The 25,840-nt window shown below is 42.9% G+C and overlaps 1 protein-coding gene across 3 annotated transcripts in view; it reads right to left on the bottom strand.

Annotated features, from left to right (window-relative positions):
* cblb (Cbl proto-oncogene B, E3 ubiquitin protein ligase) overlaps positions 1–25,840 on the bottom strand; it is a 158,911-nt gene that overhangs the window by 18,901 nt on the left and 114,170 nt on the right. For 2 of the 3 annotated variants that reach the window (XM_024376769.2, XM_024376768.2), the window contains 4 exons: positions 22,800–22,988; positions 16,836–17,201; positions 4,151–4,242; positions 113–256 (listed from right to left, as the gene is read on the bottom strand). In XM_024376769.2, coding sequence (XP_024232537.1) covers positions 113–256; positions 4,151–4,242; positions 16,836–17,201; positions 22,800–22,988 — 791 coding nt within the window. The remainder of the gene's footprint in view (positions 1–112; positions 257–4,150; positions 4,243–16,835; positions 17,202–22,799; positions 22,989–25,840) is intronic. The other variant, XR_002948389.2, reaches the window with a different exon arrangement.

Raw genomic sequence — 25,840 nt, 5'->3', positions numbered from 1 at the left:
GAATAAAAAGTTACGTCCCGAATGGCACACTATTCCCTATGGGCCCTGGGCAAAAGTAGTACATTATTTAGGGAATAGGGTTCCACTTGGGATGCATCGTCTGTGCTGGTACCTGTTAGGGATCCGGACGGAGACGCAGACTGGGGAATGGGATAGGCACACCGGGTAGGATGAAGGGATCTGATAATCGTCTTCAACACGCTCGGTTGTTCCTCTTGCTCTCCCAACACCAGGTGTGGTGAAAGGATTGAGGTGTCTGGAAGACAAAGCAACCATTTTACATTTTAGACCACGCAGGTTTTAACAAACTTCCATTGTGCTACAAATATAGTATCAGTCAAAAGTTTGGACACACCTACTCATTCAAGGGTTTTTATCTTTATTTGTACTATTTTCTACATTGTAGAATAATAGTGAAGACATCAAAACTATCAAAACTATATCAAAAATATGAAATAACACATATGGAATCATGTAGTAACCATTTTTTTTATTAGCAATGCCTACACTGTATTTCTGATCAATTTGGTGTTATTTTAAAGGACAAAAAACTCCTTCAAGACTGTTGGAAAAGCATTCCTCATGAAGCTGGTTGAGAGAATGCCAAGAGTGTGCAAAGCTGTCATCAAGGCAAAGGGTGGCTACTTTGAAGAATCTCAAATATATACACTACAGTTCAAAAGTTTGGGGTCAGTTACAAATGTCCTTATTTTTGAAAGAAAGCATTTTTTTTGTCCATTAAAATAACACCAAATTGATCAGAAATACAGTGTAGGCATTGCTAATGTTGTAAATGACTATTGTAGCTGGAAATGGCAGATTTTTTATGGAATATTTACATTGGCGTACAGATGCCCATTATCAGCAACCATCACTCCTGTGTTCCAATAGCACGTTGTGTTAGCTAATCCAAGTTTATCATTTTAAAAGGCGAATTGATCATTAGAAAACTCTTTGGCAATTATGTTACCACAGCTGAAAACTGTTGTTCTGATTAAAGAAGCAATAAAACTGGACTTCTTTAGACTACTTGAATATCTGGAGCATCAGCATTTGTGGGTTCGATTACAGGCTCAAAATGGCCAGAAACAAAGAACTTTAGACTCGTCAGTCTATTCTTGTTCTGAGAAATGATGACTATGCGAGAAATTGCCAAGAAACTGAGGATCTCGTACAAAGCTGTGTACTACTCCCTTCACAGAACAGCGAAAACTGTCTCTAACCAGAATAGAAAGAGGAGTGGGATGCCCCAGTGCACAACTGAGCAAGAGGACAAGTACAATAGAGTATCTGGTTTGAGAAACAGATGCCTCACAAGTCCTCAACTGGCAGCTCCATTAAATAGTACCCGCAAAACACCAGTCTCAACGTCAACAGTGAAGAGGTGACTCTGGGATGCTGGCCTTCTAGGCAGAGTTCCCCTGTCCAATGTCTATGTTCTTTTGCCCATCTTAATATTTTCTTTTTATTGGCCAGTCTGAGATATGGCCTTTCCTTTGCAACTCTGCCTAGAAGGCCAGCATCCCGGAGTCACCTCTTCACTGTTGACATTGAGACTGGTGATTTGCAGGTACTAAACTTCACGACTTAAACCTGCTGTGTCAGCTTTCATTGCTGCTTATTTGGGAAATGACCTCAACAGTTCCATGGCTGTGTGTGTGTGTGTGTGTGTGTGTGTGTGTGTGTGAGAGTGAGTGTTTTGTGTGCACAGATGTGGAGGGAGACAAAGCTTCACCCTGTGGCCTCACTGTTCAGTGTCCAGCAGTTGCCATTATAGCTTCACTGCACTATTGCCCATAACATCCACTGTGCAACACAATAGAAAAATACCAAATCAAATGTCTTTGTCAGCTAAAAGGGAATTAGATATTCTGCAGCCAACATTCACAGAACCACTCTCAATCATGACAGGACCCTTCAGCAACCATATTACATTATTGGTACAAGGCCATGTGTTTCAGCTGCAAAACACTAAGAGTGGAGGGGAAGAGGATGTAAGAGAAAAGGCCTGGAATTTGATGGATTTCCTGACTCCTCGATTAGGATCAAGTTTTCCCGACATACACTACATGACCAAAGTATGTGGACACCTACTAATCCAACATCTCATTTCAAAATCATGGGCATTATTAATTTGGAGTTGGTTCCCCCTTTGCTGCTATAACAGCCTCAACTCTTCTGGGAAGGCTTTCCACTAGATGTTGGAACATTGCTATGGGGTCTTGCTTTCCATTCAGCCACGAGCAATAGTGAGGTCAGGCACTGATGTTTGGCGATTAGGCCTGGCTCGCAGTCAGCATTCCAATTCGTCCCAAAGGTGTTCGATAGGGTTGAGGTTAGGGCTCTATGCATGCCAGTCAAGTTTATTTTAAAGGTACTTTTTTACCCCCTTTTCTCCCCAATTTCATGATATCCAAATTGGTAGTTACAGTCTTGTCCCATAGCTGCAACTCCCGCACGGACTCGGGAGAGGCGAAGGTTGAGAGCCATCTGTCCTCTGAAACACGACCCTGCCAAGCCGCACTGCTTCTTGACACACTGCTCACTTAACCCAGAAGCCAGACGCACGAATGTGTCGGAGGAAACGCCGTACAACTGGCGACCGTGTCAGCATGCATGTGCCGGCCCACACAGGAGTCGCTAGAGCGCAATGGGACAAGGCCATCGAGGCCAGCCAAACCCTCTCCTAACTCGGACGACGCTGGGTCAAGTGTACGTCGCCTTATGGATTTCCCGTTCGCAGCCAGCTGCAACACAGCCCTGGATCGAACCCGGATCTGTAGTGACGCCTCAAGCACTGCAAGTGCCTTAGAACATTGCGTCACACCGATCTCGACAAACCATTTCTGTTTGGACCTAGCATTGTGCACAAGGGCATTGTCATGCTGAAACAGGAAAGGATCTGCCCCAATCTGTTGCCACAAAGTTGGAAGCACAGAATCATCTAGAATGTTATTGTATGCTTTAGCGATAAGACTTCCTTTCACTGGAACTAAGGGGCATAGCCCGACCATGAAAAACAGCCCCAGGCCATTATTCCTCCTCCACCAAACCTTACAGTTGCCGCTAGGCATTGGGCAGGTAGCGTTCTCCTTGCATCCGCAAAACCCAGATTTGTCCATCGGACTGCCAGATGGTGAAGTGTGATTCATCACTCCAGAGAACGTGTTTCCACAGCTCCATAGTCCAATAGCGGCGAGCTTTACACCCCTCCAGCTGACGCTTGGCATTGTGCATGATGATCTTAGGCTTGTGTGCGGCTGCTCGGCCATGGAAACCCATTTCATTAAGATTCATTAAGATTCATTAAGATTTCATTAAGATTCAGTTCTTGTGCTGACCTTGTTTCCAAGGCAGTTTGGAACTTGGTAGTGAGTTTCTGCAACTGAGGACAGACAATTTTTACTCGCTACATGAATTTATAAATCTGCCAAATAATTTAAAAAAACTGTTTTTGCTTTGTCATTATGGGGTATTGTGTGTAGATTGATGAGGAAAGAAATATTGAATACATTGTAGAATAACGCTGTAGCTAACAAAAGCATATCTACCTCAATTATCTTGTACCCCTGTACATCGACTCAGTACTAGTACACCCTCCCTGTATATAATCAAGTTATTGTTACCAATTGTGTATTTATTCCTTGTGTTATAACTATGTGTTTCTCTCTCTGCATTGTTGGGATGGTCATGTAAGTAAGCATTTCATTGTTAGTTTACACCTGTTGTTTAGCTTCTTAGCAAAGAGCAATTTCTCAAGCAAGAATTTTGCTAGAACTGTCTGGTAGTGGTCTAGGAGGGGAAAACTGAAAACTAGCTGGTATTGGCAAAGGTTTGGAACTCTCTTTCTTATTGGTATATTAACAAATTTACCACCTGGTGATGTCAGCAGGCAGGCCAAAAGTTCATCCCACCAAAACAGGCAGAAATTTCAGGCGGTGTTTCAAACAGCTTTTACACTAAAAGGGCATTATTATAATTTTCATAATTTTATAGTATTATTCCAACCTCATAGTGTGAAAATATATATAAAAACACATAATGTACACCCATTCATAAAGCTTGCCTGCAAAAATTAACAGACTAACAGAAAATCAATAGTCAATCTTTCAACGTATGTGTGTGTGACAGTATTGCGGGAGAGACTCACTTGTGGCTGCTGTTGAGAGTGGGCAAGGGAGCGGAGTGTCGGAGAGGAGGAATGTCGTACTCATCACTGACATGGAGACCATTTGAGTAAGGCTGCAGACAGACATACAGACCAAGAGAGACACACAGACTGACAAGAAGGAAACACCAGTATACAAAAGTGCACAAGAACAAAGTCTACGGTAATCCACTTATTTTCATTCATACAAGCAATCTCCATAGACAAACATTGGCATTAGAATGGCCTTACTGAAGAGCTCAGTGACTTTCAACTTGACACCATCCAACAAGTCAGTTCGTCAAATTTCTGCCCTGCTAGAGCTGCCCCAGTCAAATGTGTAAGTGCTGTTATTGTGAAGTGGAAATGCCTAGGAGCAACAATGGCTCAGCCGTGAAGTGGTAGGCCACACAAGTTTACAGAACGGGACCGCCAAGTGCTGAAGCGCGTAGCACGTAAAAATCGTCTGTTGCAACACTCACTACCGTCAGCACAAGGACTGTTCATCCGGAGCTTCGTGAAATGGGTTTCCATGGCCAAGCAGCCGTGCACAAGCCTAAGATCACCATGTGCAATGCCAAGCATTGGCTGGAGTGGTGTAAAGCCTGCTGCCATTGGACTATGGAGCAGTGGAAACGCGTTCACTGGAGTGATTCACCATTTGGCAGTCTGACAGACAAATCAGGGTTTGGCAGATGCCAGGAGAACACCACCTGCCCCAATGCGTAATGCTGACTGTCAAGTTTTGTGGAGGAGGAATAATGGTTCAGGGGTAATGGTTCAGGGGTAATGGTTCGGGGTAAAGCCCCTTAGTTCCAGTGAAGGGAAATCTTAACGCTACATCATACAATGACATTCTAGACGATTCTGTGCTTCCAACTTTGTGGCAACAGTTTGTGGAAATTCTTTTCCTGTTTCAGTATGACAATGCCCCGGTGCACAAAGCCAGGTCCATACAGAAATGATTTGTCGAGATCGGTGTGGAAGAACTTGATTGGTCGGCACAGAGCTCTGACCTTAACCGAGGACAGACCCCATCGAACACCTTTGGGATGAATTGGAATGCCGACTGCGAGCTAAGCCTAATTGCCCAACATCCGTGCCTGACCTCTCTAATGCTCTTGTGGCTGAATAGAAGCAAGTCGCCGCAGCAATGTTACAACATCTAGCAAAAAGCCTTCCCAGAAAACTGGAGGCTGTTACAGCAGCAAAGGGGGGGACCAACTCTATATTAATGCCCATGATTTTGGAATGAGATGTTGAACATGGTTGGCATGCCCCATGCAGACAACCACTTGGACACTGTGACCACCTCATCTCCCACACTACCCCAGAGGACACTACCCTCCAATTACAGGATTTTCCCCCATGGGTTCTGAGTAACCCATCTGGCGTGTGCTCACCTGGGTTGGAGTCAATGTTGAATCATTACAATTATATTTTCTAATTGATATTATGCCATTATTTTCTATGAGTTTTTTTCAATTGATGAATTTATCATAGTTCAAATGGAATTGACCTAGAGATCTTCTTAGGTCTAAAAAGTGAAACCCGAACAGACCAGAGGACAATCAGACCCGGACCAAAACAGACCTGAGAATAATCAGACACGAACCCAAATGGACCCGACGACAACCCGACGACAATCAAATTGACCAACCCTGGTCTAAATTGACCAACCGTTCTGGCAATGATGCCAGAACTCTACACTGCAAAATTGGCTGGAGGTGGACTTCAGTCACTCTGGCACAACCTGCATGGATAAGGCAGTATCTGGCTGCCATCCACACCGGTTCAGTTAGGGCAAGGCTAGCAGAGCGGGGCTATGAGGGCAGTAAATAGAGATAATATGAGCTTGAGAGAGAGAGACATATCAAACCTATGCCCCTTCTTCCCACCCCACGCCCCCCGCCCCTGTGGCGAGGACCTCTATGACAGCAGGACATATGACCAGGCCGTGAGAAGAGCAACAGGCCCAACCCCCACTATTACATCCGCCAAAGCCCCGTCCTGCGACCTAAGAGGTATGTATCAGATGCTCAACATGCTCTGCTCACACTTAATGTAATGGTCCGGGCCTAAACAACACAAAAACAACACTAGACACTATGGAACACAAAGCTTTCACTATCTCATCCTGGAATATACAAGGTCTGAGGTCATCTGCCTTTGCCCTAAAGAGCAGGAACCCAGACCTCATCAAATACATTAGAAATACAGACATTGTCATCCTACAAGAAACATGGTATAAAGGAGACGGACCCACTGGTTGCCCTCTAGGTTACAGAGAGCTGGTAGTCCCATCCACCAAACTACCAGGTGTGAAACTGTGAAGATACTCAGGGGGTATGCTAAATGGTTTTGAGCAGACCTAACCCACTCTATTAAATTAGTCAAAACAGGAACATTTTACATCTGGCTAGAAAATAATAAAGAAATGATCTCAACAGAGAAAAATGTCCTCATGTCTGCTACTTACAGTGGGGCAAAAAAGTATTTAGTCAGCCACCAATTGTGCAAGTTCTCCCACTTAAAAAAATGAGAGAGGCCTGTAATTTTCATCATAGGTACACTTCAACTATGACAGACAAAATGAGGAAAAAAAATCCAGAAAATCACATTGTAGGATTTTTAATGAATTTATTTGCAAATTATGGTGGAAAATAAGTATTTGGTCACCTACAAATAAGCAAGATTTCTGGCTTTCACAGACCTGTAACTTCTTTAAGAGGCTCCTCTGTCCTCCACTCGTTACCTGTATTAATGGCACCTGTTTGAACTTGTTATCAGTATAAAAGACACCTGTCCACAACCTCAAACAGTCACACTCCAAACTCCACTATGGCCAAGACCAAAGAGCTGTCAAAGGACACCAGAAACAAAATTGTAGACCTGCACCAGGCTGGCAAGATTGAATCTGCAATAGGTAAGCAGCTTGGTTTGAATAAATCAACTGTGGGAGCAATTATTAGGAAATGGAAGACATACAAGACCACTGATAATCTCCCTCGATCTGGGGCTCCACGCAAGATCTCAACCCGTGGGGTCAAAATTATCACAAGAACGGTGAGCAAAAATCCCAGAACCACACGGGGGGACCTAGTGAATGACCTGCAGAGAGCTGGGACCAAAGTAACAAAGCCTACCATCAGTAACACACTACGCCGCCAGGGACTCAAATCCTGCAGTGCCAGACGTGTCCCCCTGCTTAAGCCAGTAGATGTCCAGGCCCGTCTGAAGTTTGCTAGAGAGCATTTGGATGATCCAGAAGAAGATTGGGAGAATGTCATATGGTCAGATGAAACCAAAATAGAACTTTTTGGTAAAAACTCAACTTGTCGTGTTTGGAGGACAAAGATTGCTGAGTTGCATCCAAAGAACACCATACCTACTGTGAAGCATGGGGTGGAAACATCATGCTTTGGGGCTGTTTTTCTGCAAAGGGACCAGGACGACTGATCCGTGTAAAGGAAAGAATGAATAGGGCCATGTATCGTGAGATTTTGAGTGAAAACCTCCTTCCATCAGCAAGGGCATTGAAGATGAAACGTGGCTGGGTCTTTCAGCATGACATTGATCCCAAACACACCGCCCGGGCAACGGGCAAGGAGTGGCTTCGTAAGAAGCATTTCAAGGTCCTGGAGTGGCCTAGCCAGTCTCCAGATCTCAACCCCAAAGAAAATCTGTGGAGGGAATTGAAAGTCTGTATTGCCCAGCAACAGCCAAGAAACATCACTGCTCTAGAGATCTGCATGGAGGAATGGGCCAAAATACCAGCAACAGTGTGTGAAAACCTTGTGACGACTTACAGAAAACATTTGACCACTGTCATTGCCAACAAAGGGTAAAAAACAAAGTATTGAGATAAACTTTTGTTATTGACCAAATACTTATTTTCCACCATAATTTGCAAATAAATTCATTAAAAATCCTACAATGTGATTTTCTGGATTTTTTTCTCTCATTTTGTCTGTCATAGTTGAAGTGTACCTATGATGAAAATTACAGGCCTCTCATCTTTTTAAGTGGGAGAACTTGCACAATTGGTGGCTGACTAAATACTTTTTTGCCCCACTGTATATCCCCCCAATAGAATTACCATACTTTAACGATGACAGCTTCTCCATCCTAGAGGGGGAGATCAACTATTTCCAGGCCCAGGGACATGTTTTTATTTTTTTGCGCAGGCTTTACACACTCCAATAGTCTCTCATTCACAATTTGGCAAGCACTTGATAATGCCTCGAATTTCACATGTCTTTTGTGGGCATGTGTTGTGCCCTTCTCCCTGAGTGCTGCACAATCCGAAGTGTCTCTCACTCACACGGATATCCTTCAAGTGATCGGGTCTTTCTCACAGGCTACAAGTTAAGACAGACACATCGGGGACGCAACTGCATGCGTCCTTGTTTTTATTTCACCTTTATTTAACCAGGTAAGCTAGCTGAGAACAAGTTCTCATTTACAACTGTGACCTGGCCAAGATAAAGCAAAGCAGTGTGACACAAACAACAACACAGAGATATACATGGAATAAACAAACATATAGTCAATAATACAATAGAAAAAGTCTATATACAGTGTGTGCAAATGGCGTAAGGAGGTAAGGCAATAAATAGGCCATAGTAGCAAAGTAATTACAATTTAGCAAATTAACACTGGAGTGATAGATGTGCAGATGATGATGTGCAAGTAGAGATACTGGTGTGCAAAAGAGCAAAAAAGTAAATAAAAACAATATGGGGATGAGGTAGGTAGATTGGGTGGGCTATTTACAGATGGGCTATGTACAGCTGCAGTGATTGGTTAACTGCTCAGATAGCTGATGTTTAAAGTTAGTGAGGGAAATATAATGCTCCAGCTTCATCGATTTTTGCAATTCGTTCCAGTCATTGGCAGCAGAGAACTGGAAGGAAAGGCGGCCAAAGTGGTGTTGGCTTTAAGGATGACCAGTGAGATATACCTGCTGGAGCACGTGCTACGGGTGGGTGTTGTTATCGTGATCAGTGAGCTGAGATAAGGCGGAGCTTTACCTAGTATAGACTTATAGATGACCTGGAGCCAGTGGGTCTGGCGACAAATATGTAGCGGGGGCCAGCCGACTAGAGCATACAGGTCGCAGTGGTGGGTGGTATAAGGGGCTTTGGTGATAAGACGGATGGCACTGTGATAGACTGCATCCAGATTGGAAGCTATTTTGTAAACGACATCGCCGAAGTCGAGGATCGGTAGGATAGTCAGTTTTACGAGGGTATATGTTTGGCGGCGTGAATAGGAAGCAGATTCTAGATTTAATTTTGGATTGGAGATGTTTAATATGAGTCTGGAAGGACTTTACAGTCTAGCCAGACACCTAGGTATTTGTAGTTGTTCACATATTCTAAGTCAGAACCGTCCAGAGTAGGCAGCGATCGGTTGAAAGCATGCATTTGGTTTTTACTAGTGTTTAAGAGCAGTTAGAGGCCATGGAAGAAGTGTTGAGTGGCATTGAAGCTCGTTTGGAGGTTTGTTAACACAGTGTCCAAAGAAGGGTTAGATGTATACAGAATGGTGTCGTCTGCGTAGTGGTGGATCAGGGAATCACCCGCAGCAAGAGCGACATCGTTGATATATACAGAGAAAAGAGTCGGCCCGAGAATTGAACCCTGTGGCACCCCCATAGAGACTGCCAGAGGTCCGGACAACAGGCCTTCCGATTTGACACACTGAACTCTGTCTGAGAAGTAGATGGTGAACCAGGTGAGGCAGTCATTTGAGAAACCAAGGCTGTTGAGTCTGCCGATAAGAATACGGTGATTGACAGAGTCCAGGTCGATGAAGACGGCTGCAAAGTACTGTCCTTTATCAATGGCGGTTATGATATCGTGTAGGACCTTGAGCGTGGCTGAGGTGCACCCGTGACAAGCTCGAAAAAACCGGATTGCACAGCGGAGAAGGTACGGTGGGATTCGAAATGGTCAGTTATCTGTTTATTAACTTGGCTTTCAAAGACTTTAGAAACACAGGGCAAGACAGGGCAGGGCAGGGCAGGTCTATAACAGTTTGGGTCTAGAGTGCCACCCCCTTTGAAGAGGGGGATGACCACGGCAGCTTTCCATTCTTTAGGGATCTCGGACGATACGAAAGAGAGGTTGAACAGACTGGTAATAGGGGTTGCAACAATTACGGTGGATAATTTTAGAAAGAGAGGGTTCAGATTGTCTAGCCCGGCTGATTTGTACGGGTCCAGGTTTTGCAGCTCTTTCAGAACATCTGCTATCTGGAGAAGCTGGGGAGGCTTGGGCAAGTAGCTGCGGGGGGTGGTCTAGCCAGGAGGAAAGCATGGCCAGCCGTAGAGAAATGCTTATTGAAATTCTCGATTATCGTGGATTTATCGGTGGTGACAGTGTTACCTAGCCTCAGTGCAATGGGCAGCTGGGAGGAGGTGCTCTTATTCTCCATGGACTTTACAGTGTCCCAAAACCTTTGGAGTTAGAGCTACAGGATGCAAATGTCTGATTGAAAAAGCTAACCTTTCCTGACTGACTGAGTGTATTGGTTCCTGACTTCCCTGAAAAGTTGCATATCGCGGGGACTATTCGATGCTAGTGCAGTCCGCCACAGGATGTTTTTGTGCTGGTCGAGGACAGTCAGGTCTGGAGTGAACCAAGTGCTATATCTGTCCTAAGATCTAAATATTTTGAAAGGGGCATGCTTATTTAAGATGGTGAGGAAATTACTTTTAAAGAACGACCAGGCATCCTCGACTAACGGGATGAGGTCAATATCCTTCCAGGATACCCGGGCCAGGTCGATTAGAAAGGCCTGCTCGCAGAAGTGTTTTAGGGAGCGTTTGACAATGATGAGGGGTGGTTGTTTGACAGCGGACCCATAGCGGATGCAGACAATGAGGCAGTGATCACTGAGATCCTGATTGAAAAGGTGTATTTGGAGGGCAAGTTGGTCAGGATAATATCTATGAGGATGCCCATGTTCGTTGATAATTTATGAGAGATTGAGGGCATCTATTTTAGATTGTAGAACTGCCGGAGTGTTAAGCATATCCCAGTTTAGGTCACCTAACAGAACGAACTCTGAAGATAGATGGGGGGCAATCAATTCACATATGGTGTCCGGGGCACAGCTGAAAACTGAGGTGGGGGTCTATAACAGGCGGCAACAGTGAGAGACTTATGGAGAGATTAATTTTTTTAATTGTTTGGGAATAGACCTGGAAAGTATGACAGAACTTTGCAGGCTATCTCTGCAGTAGATTGCAACTCCTCGCCCTTTGGCAGTTCTATCTTGACGGAAAATGTTGTAGTTGGGAATGGAAATCTCAGAATTTTTGGTGGCCTCCCTAAACCAGGATTAAGACACAGCAAGGACATCAGGGTTGGCGGAGTGTGCTAAAGCAGTGAGTAAAACTAACTCAGGGAGGAGGCTTCTGATGTTAACATGCATGAAACCAAGGCTTTTTCGGTTACAGAAGTCAACAAATGACAGTGCCTGGGGGCACGCAGGGCCTGGGTTAATCTCCACATCACCGGAGGAACAAGGGGGAGTAGGATGAGGGTACGGCTAAAGGCTATCAAAACTGGTCGTGTGGTGCATTGGGGTCAGAAAATAAAAGGAGCAGATTTCTGGATGTGGTAGAATAGATTCAGAACATAATGTATAGACAGGGGTATGGTGGGGTGTGGGCACAGTGGAGGCAAGCCCAGGCACCGAGTGATGATAAGAGAGGTTGCATCTCTGGATGGGCTAGTTAAGCTGGGTGAGGTCGCCGCATGTGTGGGAGGTGGGACAAAGGAGGTATCTGAGGCATGTTGAGGGGGACCAGGGGCTCCACAGTAAACTAAAACAATGATAACTATCCTAAACAACAGTGTTCAAGGCATATTGACATTTGAGAGAGACATAAAGCGAGGCATAAAGCAATCACAGGTGTTGATTGGGGGAGCTAAGACAACAACGGCTAAGACAACAACAGCTAATCAGCCACGACAACAACAACAGGTAAAATGGCGATGAATGGGCTGAGGGTCAGTTAACTACACACAGGGCTTGAGTTCGAGGCAGGGGCCGACAGATAAACAAAAAATAAACAAAATGGAGTACCGTGATTAATGAACAGTTCAGCAGGTATCAGCTATGTAGCCAAGAGATCATAGGGTCCAGTGAACAGCAATAGATGGAACAGGGAAGAGGGAAGCCGCGGGGTAGTCGTTATTACGCTAGCACGCGGGAGACACAGCGTTTAAAGTTAGCAGGTCGGGGTAAGTAGAAGTGTCTGCTCCAACGTCCAGCAAAGGCCTGTTGAGGGCACAGCGGATGGAGTTACGTCGGCGGAAAAGTTGTGGTGGTATGGCAGGGCGCCGTGTCAACATAGGGTCCGGGCCAGATGGAGAAAGAGGTATTGTAGTTGTAGTAATTTTGTTTGCTAGCTGGGAGATGCACCTGGCTCGCGGCTAACTGGTGCTAGCTTCGGGTCAGGGGCATTAGCCACTATAGCCACTCGGTAGCAGCTAGCTAGCAGCGATGATCCGATGGAAAGGTCCAGAGCTAACGGCAAGGATCAGGTGGAACAGTCGATTCTAGCCGTGTTAGGGGTAGAGTCCGGGAGGCATCAGCTGAGTAGCCGAGTGATCAGAGAGTAGGCCGGGAGGTGGGCCTGGCTCAGGGCTAGCTACGGGGCTGGGTCACTCGGTGGCAGCAACCTAGCTGTGATGATCAGGAGTAATGGTCCAGGGCTTACGGCAGGAATCCAGGGTTGTAGTGGAGAAAACAGTCCGATACAGGCAGGCTGGCAAGTATTAGCCAGGCTGAAAAGACATCTGGTGTCTGTTCAGAAGATAAAGGCCGCCAGCAGTGGCTAACAATGACTAAATAGCTAGTAGCTAATTAGATGGTTAGCTTCTGATGGAGGTTCTGGCTATAAGGTCTAAAAAATTATTGCGGATCCGTGTCACATTGGGTGAGGCGGGTTATATATTATTTAATATATTAATTTAATTTAATATATTTAATATATTATTAACATATTTAATTTAAAAATGAAAAAAATCGAAATATTACAAAAAAGACAAAAATCACCAAAAGTAAACGAGAGGACGACAAACCACGTCTGCACTGCTACGCTATCTTGGAGTAATTCCGAGGTGCATATTGAAAATATCGGAAGAACAGTCCACATTTACTTTTCGTCAGCCAACAAGATGAGTAGGCCTAATGAACAGCAAAAGCACTAGCTATGTCAACCTACTATCCCCCATAGTACAATAGTCAACCTATTCTATTCTGTGCGAGAAATAAATATTCCAAAATATTCCATTCTGGGATAGATTCCTTTTTCTACGTATTCCCCAAGGTGTCTACAGCATTTTGACGTAGTTTCAAGCCTTTATGTTGAAGAATGAGCGTAAACGACTACATTGCGTAAGTGTCTGGCTGAGGGCTCTCAGAGTAATTCTTGCGTAATAGACAGAGTTAGCTATTTTTCCTCCCGGTCTTACTGAAAATACAGCTGTCCCGGTTGATATACAGTATGTCTTATTCGAGTCATTTTCTCATTTTTTGATTTCAACATTATACCGTTTACAATTCATCTCAGGTTTTATTAGATCCAGTGTTATTCTGTGGTCCTCTGGTGGTTCGTCCTTTTTGATAATTGCTATGTTCTTACATTTTTTACTTTTACATTCAGAAAATGAGAACATATGAAAGCTGGTGGTTCCTTTTAACACGAGTCTTCAATATTCCCAGGTAAGAAGTTTTAGGTTGTAGTTATTATAGGAATTATAGGACTATTTCCCTCTATACCATTTGTATTTCATATACCTTTGACTATTGGATGTTCTTATAGGCACTTTAGTATTGCCAGTGTAACAGTATTACTTGCGTCCCTCTCCTCGCTCCTCCCTGGGCTCGAACCAGGAACACAATGACAACAGCCAACCTCGAAGCATCGTTACCCATGCAGAGCAAGGGGAATAACCACTCCAAATCTCAGAGCGAGTGACGTTTGAAACGCTATTAGCGGCAGGTGAGTTGTTACACACCCCTTAAGAACACATTCTTATTTTCAATGACGGCCTTGGAACGGTGGGTTAACTGCCTCGTTCAGGGGCAGAACAACAGATTTTCACCTTGTCAGCTAGGGCGATTCAATCTTGCAACCTTACAGTTAACTAGTCCAATGCTCTAACCACCTGCCTCTCATTGCACTCCACGAAGAGACTGCCTGTTACGCGAATGCAGTAAGCCAAGGTAAGTTTCTAGCTAGCATTAAACTTATCTTATAAAAAACAATCAATCAATCAATCATAATCACTAGTTAACTACACATGGTTGATGATATTACTAGTTTATCTAGCGTGTCCTGCATTGCATATAATTGATGCGGTGCGTATCGTTGCTCCAATATGTACCTAACCATGAACATCAATGCCTTTCTTAAAATCAATACACAGAAGTATATCTTTAAACCTGAATATTTAGCTAAAAGAAATTCAAGTTAGCAGGCAATATTAACCAGGTGAAATTGTGTCACTTCTCTTATGTTCATTGCACGCAGAGTCAGTGTATATGCAACAGTTTTTGGCTGCCTAATTTGCCAGAATTGTACGTAATTATGACATAACATTGAAGGTTGTGCAATGTAACAGGTATATTTAGACTAATGGATGCCACCCTTTAGATAAAATACAGAACGGTTCCGTATTTCACTGAAAGAATAAACATCTTGTTTTCGAGATGATAGTTTCCGGATTCGACCATATTAATTAATGACCTAAGGCTCATATTTCTGTGTGTTATTATGTTATAACTAAGTCTATGATTTGATAGAGCAGTCTGACTGAGCAGTGGTAGGCAGCAGCAGGCTCGTAAGCATTCATTCAAACAGCACTTTCGTGCGCTTTGCCAGCAGCTCTTCATTGTGCGTCTAGCATTGAGCTGTTTATGATTCATAACCAGACGTCACCCTGGCCTTGCATGTCCGGACGCATCTCTGCCCCAGAGGCTCCATACAACCCATACACTAGCCCTTGACCAGCACACACACACACACACAAACACACAAACAATGATAGACACACAAAGACACAGAGAAACAGACATATGCAAACTGGGGTACCAACGTGGGGGTAAATAAAACATGAATGTTTTGTAATTATGTTGTATTATATTTTAATCACCGAACAATTCTCTGGTTATTAATAAATTGTCCAGACCCACATCAACAGCCCTCCTCACTAATATAGGTGCTGAAACTAGACCTGCCGGTTAAGAGCATTGGGACAGTAACTGAAAGGTCACTGGTTCGATCCCCGAGCCGATGTGCCATTGAGCAAGGCATTGAACTCTACTTGCTCCAGTAACTCACTCTGGATAAGAGCTTCTGCTAAATGCACAGAGACTCATGTACCTGCTGTACTGAGGGGGCACAGGAGTGAATAACTGTATCATCCGCGTAGAGATGAATGATACAGATAGACCAATATCATTTATAGAAATAGTGAAGAGAACAGGGCACAAAATCCATCCCTGCGGCACACCTTTCCTAATATCGAGGAAATGACATTTGATATCGTCAGTAAGCACACGTTTTGTCCTGTCCGTTAGATAGTTCTTGAACCAATCGCAAGATGCCTATTCTAGGCCTATTTCAGACCAGCTTTGAACAAGTCAGAAATGGTCAAATGTATCAAATGTCTTGGACAGGTCAATAAATAAGGCAGCACAATGATTTGTATGGTCTATAATGGCACGTCATCTAAGACAAGTGTAGCCACTGAAATACTGCTTCGTACAGGTCTAAAACCCATCTTGGTGCTCATTAAGAAGTTTAAAAAGTTGGCTGAGAGTTGGCCAGGGAGTGTAAAACTTTGACAAGGCAAGATAACTTGTAAATTGGACAGTAGTTATCCAAGTCAGAAGGATTGCCTCCTTTGTGTAGGGGGAAGACTTGCGCCGTTTTCCCGTTTTCTTAAGGATAACCCCAGAAAACAATGGAGTTAAAAAATATAGGTTAATGATTCTGCAATAATTGGGGCAGAAAGCTGCTGCAAAAAGGGATCAAGTGATTTTTTTACAATAACCCACTATTTACTAATTATGCGGAGTTATTATAAAGTGTTACCTATTGATAGAATAACAACAATATGCCCCTCTGATATGTTTGTTTGTTTGTGGGTGTATTTGACAAAGAGAGTTCAAATGAGCGAGCGAGAGACACACAGAACAAATGTGAAAATCAGCTAATATTCAGCAAACCACTTTTCCATGTTGCAAATGCATAAATCAACTCAATCATCTCACAAACCCCAAAACTTGCAAGAACAGTCACTGTTGTGGTGAATGGTGCACAGTACTGCATAGAGCCATGATAACATGGAGCTCTATTCCACTTCAAGTAACTGATGCAAGCAGTAAAATTTGATTTAAAAAACATACAATTACACCTTATGGAACAGCGGGGACTGTAAAGAGACACGAACACAGGCACAGACACATGCACACAACCCCACGATAACATACGCACTATACACACACGTACACATGGATTTTGTGTTGTAGATATGTGGTAGTAAAGTAGTGGCCTGGGGGCACACACTTAATGTGTTGCGTGAAATGTGTTGTGAATGTGTTGTACTGTTTTAAAAATGCTGTATAACATGTGCGCTAACAGAACCCTAGTGATTCTTACCTTGGGGTTCTCCATGAGGGCCTCTATTCTAGGATGCGAGCCGCAAATGCCTGCATCCGCCAAGGGCCAGCTGAGTGGTCTACCGTTGCCATCAGAGGGGGCAGAGTGGGCCAGCTTGGAGAAGCGGTCAGCCCCTGTCCCCGTTTTGTGGGGGTCCACCAGGGGGCTCTCTTTGGGACACCAGGCCTCAGGGGGTAGCGCGGGGTCACAGGGCACGCCGTTGGTGGACGAGGGGACCAAGGAGACACATCCATCTGGTGGGATGGGTGGTGGGCGCTCAGGAGGTGGTGGGGGTGGAGGGTCCCTCTTGGGGGGTGGGGGAGCAGGCAAAGGCTTGTCTTGTTTTCTGGCCAGCCCTGGAGAGGACTTGGGGAGGAGGGCATGTGTTCATTTTACACTACACAGAAATAAACAGTGTTGAAGCAGGCTGACATATCAATCAAATGCATTTTATGAAGGAAGCATGTTGTTTTACTTCACACACACACATGCCTGCACACACACACACATCCTTTGATTGTTTGTTGTTGTATTTTGCTGTTGCTAGTGTCTTCTGTCTATGTTATGTCTGTCTTACATTGTTTTTTTTATTTGTTTATATCAGCAACTGTTCCCACAGGAGGCCTTTTGCCTCTTGCTAGACCATCATTGTAAATACAAATCTGTTCTTAACTGACTTGCCTGTTTAAATAAAGCTTTTTATATCAGCAGTTATCTCAAAGTGCTAACCCCAAAAAGTTGGGGGGTGTTCTACTAAGCTAACATATGGAATCGATTTGAGAAGGTCATACCATGGATCATTTAGCTATTGATTTACAATTTTAGGGCCCCTTTAGGTTAAAAAAAACAACATTTTGGAGATGAAACATTGATTTAGCCTTACTGCTATTAGCCCATAGAAACGCACTGAATAACAGATTCATACATGGAAAAACAGATAGTCCAAAAATACATCAAAAGGAAGTATGTTTTAAAGTGTCAGTCCTCTGTCTGAGGTGGGAAGGACAATTTTTGTGATGTCTCCTGGTATGGCAAACACGGCTGTAGCCTTGCCACCTTCCACCGCAAATTTGCAAGGCCGATATCGGCGGATGCGGTAGATTGAAAAATAGAAGAGATTTCACTAGTTTTAAAAGACAGATTTTTCTGGGCATTTTTTATTATGCTAATTCAATGTCTGCCCGGGCGCACACATCGATTCTAGGGGATACCCAGCCTGAAACCCCAAAGAGCAAGCAATGCAGAGGAAGAAGTTCACTGGCTAGGAAAAACTCCCTAGAAGGCAGGTACCTAGGAAGAAACCTAGAGAGGAACCAAGGCTCCGAGGGATGGCATCAACCAGCACCAAAACATTCAACTTTAGAGATTTCTGGAGATCATTCCACAAGTTGCAAAAAAACATAACGCAGATCTACCTAACTTAGTGGAGACTGAAGGGATCTCCAGATTTAGCCATCCCTATGATCGGGTCAGGTGACGCATATGTCTGAAGTTTGCACAAGAGGACTTTATAAACAAAAATAGAGCAGAGCATTTGTATTTATATTTGTATTTAAGGATCCTCAGTAGTGATAAAGTCAATCTCTCGTCCAATTTGAGCCATCGACATGAATATTATTCATGTTACCTCTCTGTGTACATTTAGGGGCTAGCCGTGCTGCTCTGTTCTAAACCAATTTTAATTTTCCTAAGTACCTCTTTGTGGCACCTGACTACACAACTGAACAGTGTCCAGCTGCAGGACCTGCCTTGTTGATAGTGTTGTTATTAAGAAGGTAGAGCAGCACTTTATTATGGACAGACTTCTCCCCATCTTAGCTACTGCTGTATCAATATGTTTTGACCGTGACAGTTTTACAATCCAAGGTTGCTCCAAGCAGTTTAGTCACCTCAACTTTCCACATTTTTTATTACAATATTTAGTCGAGGTTTAGGGTTTAGTGAATGATTTGTCTCAAATACAATGCCACCCATTGTAAAACTAACTGCAGGTCTTTGTTAAGTGTTCCAGTGATTTCACTCTCTGTAGTAGCTGACGTGTGTAGTGTTGAGTCATCCTCAGACATAGACACACTGGCTTTACTCAAGGCCAGTAGGCATGTCATTAGTAAAGATTGAGAAAAGTAAGGGGCCTAGCTGCCCTGGGGAATTCCTGATACCACCTGCATTGATCTATGAGATTGAAGAGGGCCAACATACTTTCTGATACAGAATGCAGTGATGTGTAATGAACTTATTACACGTAATAAAATGTGATAAACTTCTCCTATAAAGGAAGGCCACTAAAGGCCACTAACTCATCAATATGCTTTTTGAAAAATAGCTTTTCGTCAATCCAGATACCCAGACATTTATAAGCAGGGACACAATCCATCCAATATACATAAGCATAAATCATTAGATAAATGTTTCAGCTTTTTGAAAAATAACATATAATTAGTTTTACCTGATTCACTTTTTCCCTTTACACTTGTGGAAATTGGCCTATATGGATAGGGCTCAATTGAAAAGTTTCTTACAGAATAAATAGGATATGCATACACATAACCATGGTAGCAATTGAAAGGAACAGTTTGGGAATAATGGGGAAATGATTAGATCAAAGGTGAGTCCACAACAATTCACCTGAAACAAGACTGAATCCAAACATTGCACTGTTTGACATTTACTGTACTGTTCTCCACATTTGTTGATAACGAAATCTGAAAATACTCAGGATACATTCAGTAACATGATAAGACTATTTCTGGAAAATGTGGGGTAGGTGCAACATAAGACAAAGACATTTGAGTAGAAGACGAACTACTTTTTTTCAATCTACTTTTTTTGAGCGCTCCTAACTGTGCTGTTAAGAAAATAGAGCAAGCACACTTGTAGTTGTTCTGTTTGGAACACAACCCTCTATCCCCGCCAGCACACAATCACTGCTTTTGTTTACTTAATCCCCAAAAAGTCCATTATAAATCACAATTTGGGTCAGGTGGGCATAATTTCAAATCGTGTTCTATTGCCACACGACTAGCTAAGTTGTAAAATATGATATTACAGATTTTACAGTTCAGAGAAACAGATGGGAATTGTTGTGTGCATAGAAAGGAGTCATGAGTGCATTCGGGTGAATTTACTTCACAATAAATAAAAAAAACAGGCTCATTCTATTCTGAACATCAGGGTATGATGCCATGTCATCTTGCAACTGTACATAAAACATAGTGATAATAAACGTTAACACTGTATATGACATGAGTTTTATGATATGGAAATGTGAAGTGCACATTTGGACTGACGGGTGTTTGGCTTTCTTGTATGTATGATATCAAAGCAGCATTTATAATCTTCAACGTCTCATCTTACAAAATACATAATGTCATCTAAATTTACAGCATTTCCCTCATTCAGACAACAAACATTTTTCAAAATGTCCTCAATTTACCGCGAAGGATGGGGTATAGTGTTGTCCTGCGTGGTGCTCAAGTTCAGAACGTCTGTCAGTCAAAACCCATACAGCGCTGATGATGCGCAGAGCCAGAGCTCTGAAGTCACGTATAGCATGTTACTGTACAGCCACTACGTTCAAATTTAGAAGTGCCCAAATCTGCCATTTTCAACGTGTATACAGGTACGAGTGTTAGAAATATAAAATATATAGCTAAGTAAAAAAATTCCAATCTGGTTTTCATGCCCACCACAGCAGAGACAGCCTTAGTTAAAGTGGTAAATTATCTTTAAGCCAACACAGATGCCAAACAGCTCTCTGTCCTAGTACTCTTTGATTTAAGTGCTGCATTCAACACCGTTGACTGTGGTGTCCTTTTGGACAGACTGGAGAGGTGGGTTGGCCTCTACGGTCCAGTTCTAAATTGGTTTAGGACCTATTTAACCGGTCAAGAGTTTCTTGTCACCAATTGTGAACATAACCCAGAGAAAATAGATATCACACGTGGCAAGGTATCGCAAGGTTCAATTTTAGGTCCGGTACTGTTCAGTTTATATATGTACCCCTTGGCAGTGTTATCAGCGAGCATGACATTGACTTTCACTGCTACACAACTTTACATTTCTGTGTCCCCAGAGGTTTTCAGCTCCACGGATAAATTATTAGACTTAAATTAGACTGTATTAGTGATCTAAATACTTGGATGTCTCACTTCCTCCAGCTAAAGGCCGAGGTACTTATTGTTGTAGCCAAAGCACAGAGAGAGAGAATCTGGCAGCAGATTTTAATTCACAGGCAATAAAGATAAAACAGCAGGTCAAAAACTTAGGTGTCATTTTAGATTCTGAACTCTATTTCGAATCCCACATTAGGAATGTGACCAAAATAGCTTTTTACCACATGATGAACATTGCCAAGGTTCGGCCGTTTCTCTCAGGCTGATACAGTGAGACTCATCCATGCTTTTATTACAAGAAGGCTTGACTACTGTAACATGCTGACCAGACAGGACAAGTCACGTGCATGAGCATTGCAAAATAAATGTAGAAATCCATGTTATTCAATTATTGCGTCTGCGTTGCCAAGGGCTAAAATAGAATTCCTATTTCTGATGCAGATCGCGCTGCAAGTCCTGCCTCTCCCATCTCCTCATTGGTTATACCCACGTGGGTGATTGAAAGACAAACTGTTTTGCAGGTCGTCGTGGCAATACTATGAAAGTTTAGATGCCAATCACCATACAAGTTCAAAGATGAAAAAGCCTGGAAGGAGGAGAGATGACTAGAAACGATTCGGTTGACCGTTTTATGTGTGGATTAATTGTCGGAGTACAGGTCCTTGTGCATTTCAGGTAAAATAACAACTCAATGTTTATATCCTATAACAAATTAGCTAGCAACAGCAAGCTAGCTAAGTAGGACAAATTAGCTAGCATGTGCAAGAATACCCAAGAAAGCCATTGGTCAACTACAAAACATACAGAATGCTGCAGCACGGGTACTGACCAAGACTACCAGAGAACCTGAGGGGGCCCGAAACTGTGGACATTTTTAAAAGATATCTTAAAACAAACCTCTTTTAGCGTTGTTTTTGTTAGGGTGCTTTTTTTGTCTTTCAGTTTGTATTGTTATTCTTTTGTTTTTTTGTGTAGTAAATATTTCAGTTTTTTATTTATGTATTTTCCTGTGAAGTGCATTGCGTTGCATTCATGTCTGAAATGTGCGCTATAAATAAAGCTTGATTTCAAGTGTTTTAAAAAGTATAAAACAAAAAAAAAGCACTGTATCGTCAGTCCAAACTTTCCGGTTCCTACTTCCTGGTCAAATTCTGTTGATAAAGTGAACACAAAAGTGAGCCAAAAGAGTTTGGGTCAGCACAATAGTATGAAAAGGGTGTCGATGTGGAGTGCAAACCTGCAGTTTCAGATGTGCCCTACAATTACACTTGCAACCCTGTACATGTGACTATTAAACAATCTGAATCTGAATCAGTACCTCTTTGGTGTGCTGAATGAGAAACAATAGATCACACCAAACCAGTTTGAAAGGGGGTTTAGGCTATACACCCCATAGATATATGCAACATGCTGATGGGTTCTGAGTTCTAAACTTGAAAATATGAAGTATCCTTATGCATGTCACTGAGGGAGAGAGGGGAATGTAGAACATTTACATTCTGCCAGGATATATTATTGTTAACCATCAGGGATCCAATGGGAGGAGAATGGCCACAGTCTGGTACAAGTCAACAGGACAGCCGGGAGTTGGGGAGGAGTGAGAAATTTGGGCTGAGGTCAGGTTAGATGAAGTGAGGAAGAACAGATATCACTAAAGTTCTGAATAGCAACAGCTGTGTATTGGCTGTTCAGATGTGTAAGGAGTGGGCTCAGCATAAGAGAAAGGGTTAAATACCAGTTCTTGTGTGAATATGTTCTTTGTCTGTTCAGCTGTCTGACCCTTTGGGTGAATAAACTTGGTTTGAGCGTCAGTTTGTACCCTGTTATTTAGAACCTAACAACCCTGACCCACCTTTGGGGAGCTGGAGGGGCTGGCAGAGGGGGATCGGATGACGCCCTTCTGGATGAGGTCCAGGCGAGGGGGTACGGGGGGCAGGCTGAGGTGCTGGATGCTGAGGGCCTCACCATGGGCTTTCCTCCTCTGGGCCACCGGGGAGGAGTTTGGCGACATCACGGGGGAGTTCTGCTGTTCGGCACACTGCTGATATGGAAAGAACAAAACAAGTTCAGGTTTTTAATAATACCCATGTGGCAGTCATAGACACTGAAATACATGGATGTAACATTTATAACAGGGTTTCCGGTAGCTGGATTTTGGCCTATAAAATGATGAAAAGTAGATTTGATAAAAACTGCCGCTGGCCAATTGTCCCAAAAAAAGAGGGAGAAAATCATGTTACAAAATCAAAAAATGTTGCCTATTCATTGATGGAAATAACAGTTGATGGAAATACATTTGACCGGTCATGCTTATCGGTCTATAGTTTAATTTGCATCATTTACTGGAATTAAATTGGTGCGTGTGTATTTTCATTAGTCGTTATGTTTATATAATGTGCACGAGAGCTCCTGCTACAGCTTCTCAAACAGCTCATTGGTTGCTGCTGGAGTGAAATGTGCTTTTATGCCATCCGTTTTGTCACCAAAGCCCCATATACTACCCACCACTGTGACCTGTATGCTCTCGTTGGCTAGACCTCGCTACATATTTGTCGCCAAACCCACTGGCTCCATTGACATCTATAAGCCTTTGCTAGGTAAAAGCTCCACCTTATCTCAGCTCACTGGTCACCATAGCAACACCCACCCGTAGCACGCGCTCCAGCAGGTATATTTCACTGGTCATCCCCAAAGCCAACACTTCCTTTGGCCGCCTTTCCTTCCAGTTCTCTGCTGCCAATGACTGTAACGAATTGCAAAAATCACTGAAGCTGGAGACTTAGATCTCCCTCTCTAACTTTAAGCATCAGCTGTCAGAGCAGCTTACCAATCACTGTACCTGTACACAGCCAATCTGTAAATCGCACATCCAACTACCTCATCCCCATATTGTTATTTATCTTCTTGCTCTTTTGCAATCCAGTATCTCTACTTGCATATCATAATCTGTACACCTATCACTCCAGTGGTAATGCTAAATTGTAATTATTTCGCCACTATGGCCTATTTATTGCCTTACCTCCCTAATCTTCTACATTCGCACACACTGTACATAGATGTTTCTATTGTGTTATTGACTGTACATTTGTGTAACTCTATGTTGTTGTTTTTGCTGCACTGCTTTGCTTTATCTTGGCCAGGTCGCAATTGTAAATGAGAACTTGTTCTCAACTGGCCTACCTGGTTAAATAAAGATGAAATTTAAAAATAATAATAATAAACCAAGCGTGTGCAAAGTTGTCATCAAGGTAAAGGGTGGCTACTTTGAAGAATCTCAAATATAAAATATTTATTTGTTTAACACTTTTTTGGCTACTACATGATTCCATATGTGTTATTTCATAGTTTTGATGTCTTCCCTATTATTCTACAATGTAGAAAATAGTAAAAATAAAGAAAAACCCTGGAATGAGTAGGTGTTTCCAAACTTTTGACTGGTACTGTAAGTGCTGAGGCAAACTCGGCATTGGACGACACTTACTCTATGGCTAATCAGCAAATTGTAGCATTAGCCACTTAATCACCAGACTCTGTAGCATTGAACAGGATTCTTTCCCTTCCTGGCACAGCATGATGTTTCATGACATGACAAGTACTGTTTGGAATCCTGAAATGTGGCATTTCTGAGATTGCGCTGACTTTACTTTTTTGTTAATACCAGACAGCAATTGAACTGACAGAATGCTTAGTAACTCATCATAGTTTGACCAGACCTGCAAAAAAAAAAAACACTAAATACAACTATCCTCTTCTGTGATTCTGACACACAAGTTCAACGTCCTGCATATTTAGTTAGTAGATACGTAGATAAATGTCAGTAGTCCATTTAATTAATCGCTGGGTAATTCTACTTGACAGCATGTGAGTGAAGTTGAGTGAGCACAGAGGCCATAGTCACACTGTCACGGCCGTAAAATGAAGTAGGCCAATGCGCAGGGTGGTGAGCGTACATATTCCTTTTTATTAGGATGACGCCGTCAAAAAAAAATTACAAAAACAACCGTGAAGCTTAATTAAGGGCTATGTGCCACAAACAAAGTTAACTTCCCACACTGAAAGGAGGGAAAAGGGCTTCCTACGTATGGTTCCCAATCAGAGACAACGATAGACAGCTGTCCATGATTGACAACCATAAACGGCCAAAACATAGAAATACACAATCATAGAAAATAAAAACATAGAATGCCCACCCCAAATCACACCCTGACCAAACCAAATAAAAAGGCTCTCTAAGGTCAGGGCGTGACACAGACTTTGTCCAAGATCACACTTTTAGACCGTTTCACATTGGCGATAGCAAAGAGCCATTTTCGAGAGGTTCTCGAGAGTTATCGATTTTGGAGAGACAACACTGTTGTGTGAACTTGCGAAATGATCACGTCTTGAGCGCCCTCATCCAGCGTAAAAATAATTGTGTCAAACGCAATACTCTTACAGTACAAATGGTAATAGCAGAGCAATGTTTTTGAACCAGCTAAACTTGTTTTACCTGAAAGTGCAGTAAAAGCCTGTTACATTCTGAAATTGTCACAGTAGCTGCTGTCAGAAGGCTTCACCGAGATACGTAAAACTATGGAAGCCCATATTCCCCCACCATTTTTAAAAATGCAGATACTATCTAAAAATGTTTAGATACGTAAGTGTTACGGATACAGGTATCCTGTGTGTGTGTGTGTATCCTGTGTTCTTTTCTCTCCTTCTCCCCTCACAGGTGAAAATCATCACTCCCCAATCAGTCACCAATCCAATCATCAATACCATGTCTGTAGGTCTCTGTGTTTCACTCTCTCTTTGTGTATTAACCTCTCTTTTGTTTGAGCACCTCCATAGCACTTTGTCCACACCTGTGAGTATTGTTTTTGGTTATGGTGTTTGTGTTTGATTGCTGGTGGG

The sequence above is a fragment of the Oncorhynchus tshawytscha genome, linkage group LG17, assembly GCF_018296145.1.
Source record: "Oncorhynchus tshawytscha isolate Ot180627B linkage group LG17, Otsh_v2.0, whole genome shotgun sequence".
NCBI lineage: Eukaryota > Metazoa > Chordata > Actinopteri > Salmoniformes > Salmonidae > Oncorhynchus > Oncorhynchus tshawytscha.
This window is presented reverse-complemented; position numbering and strand designations above follow the sequence as displayed.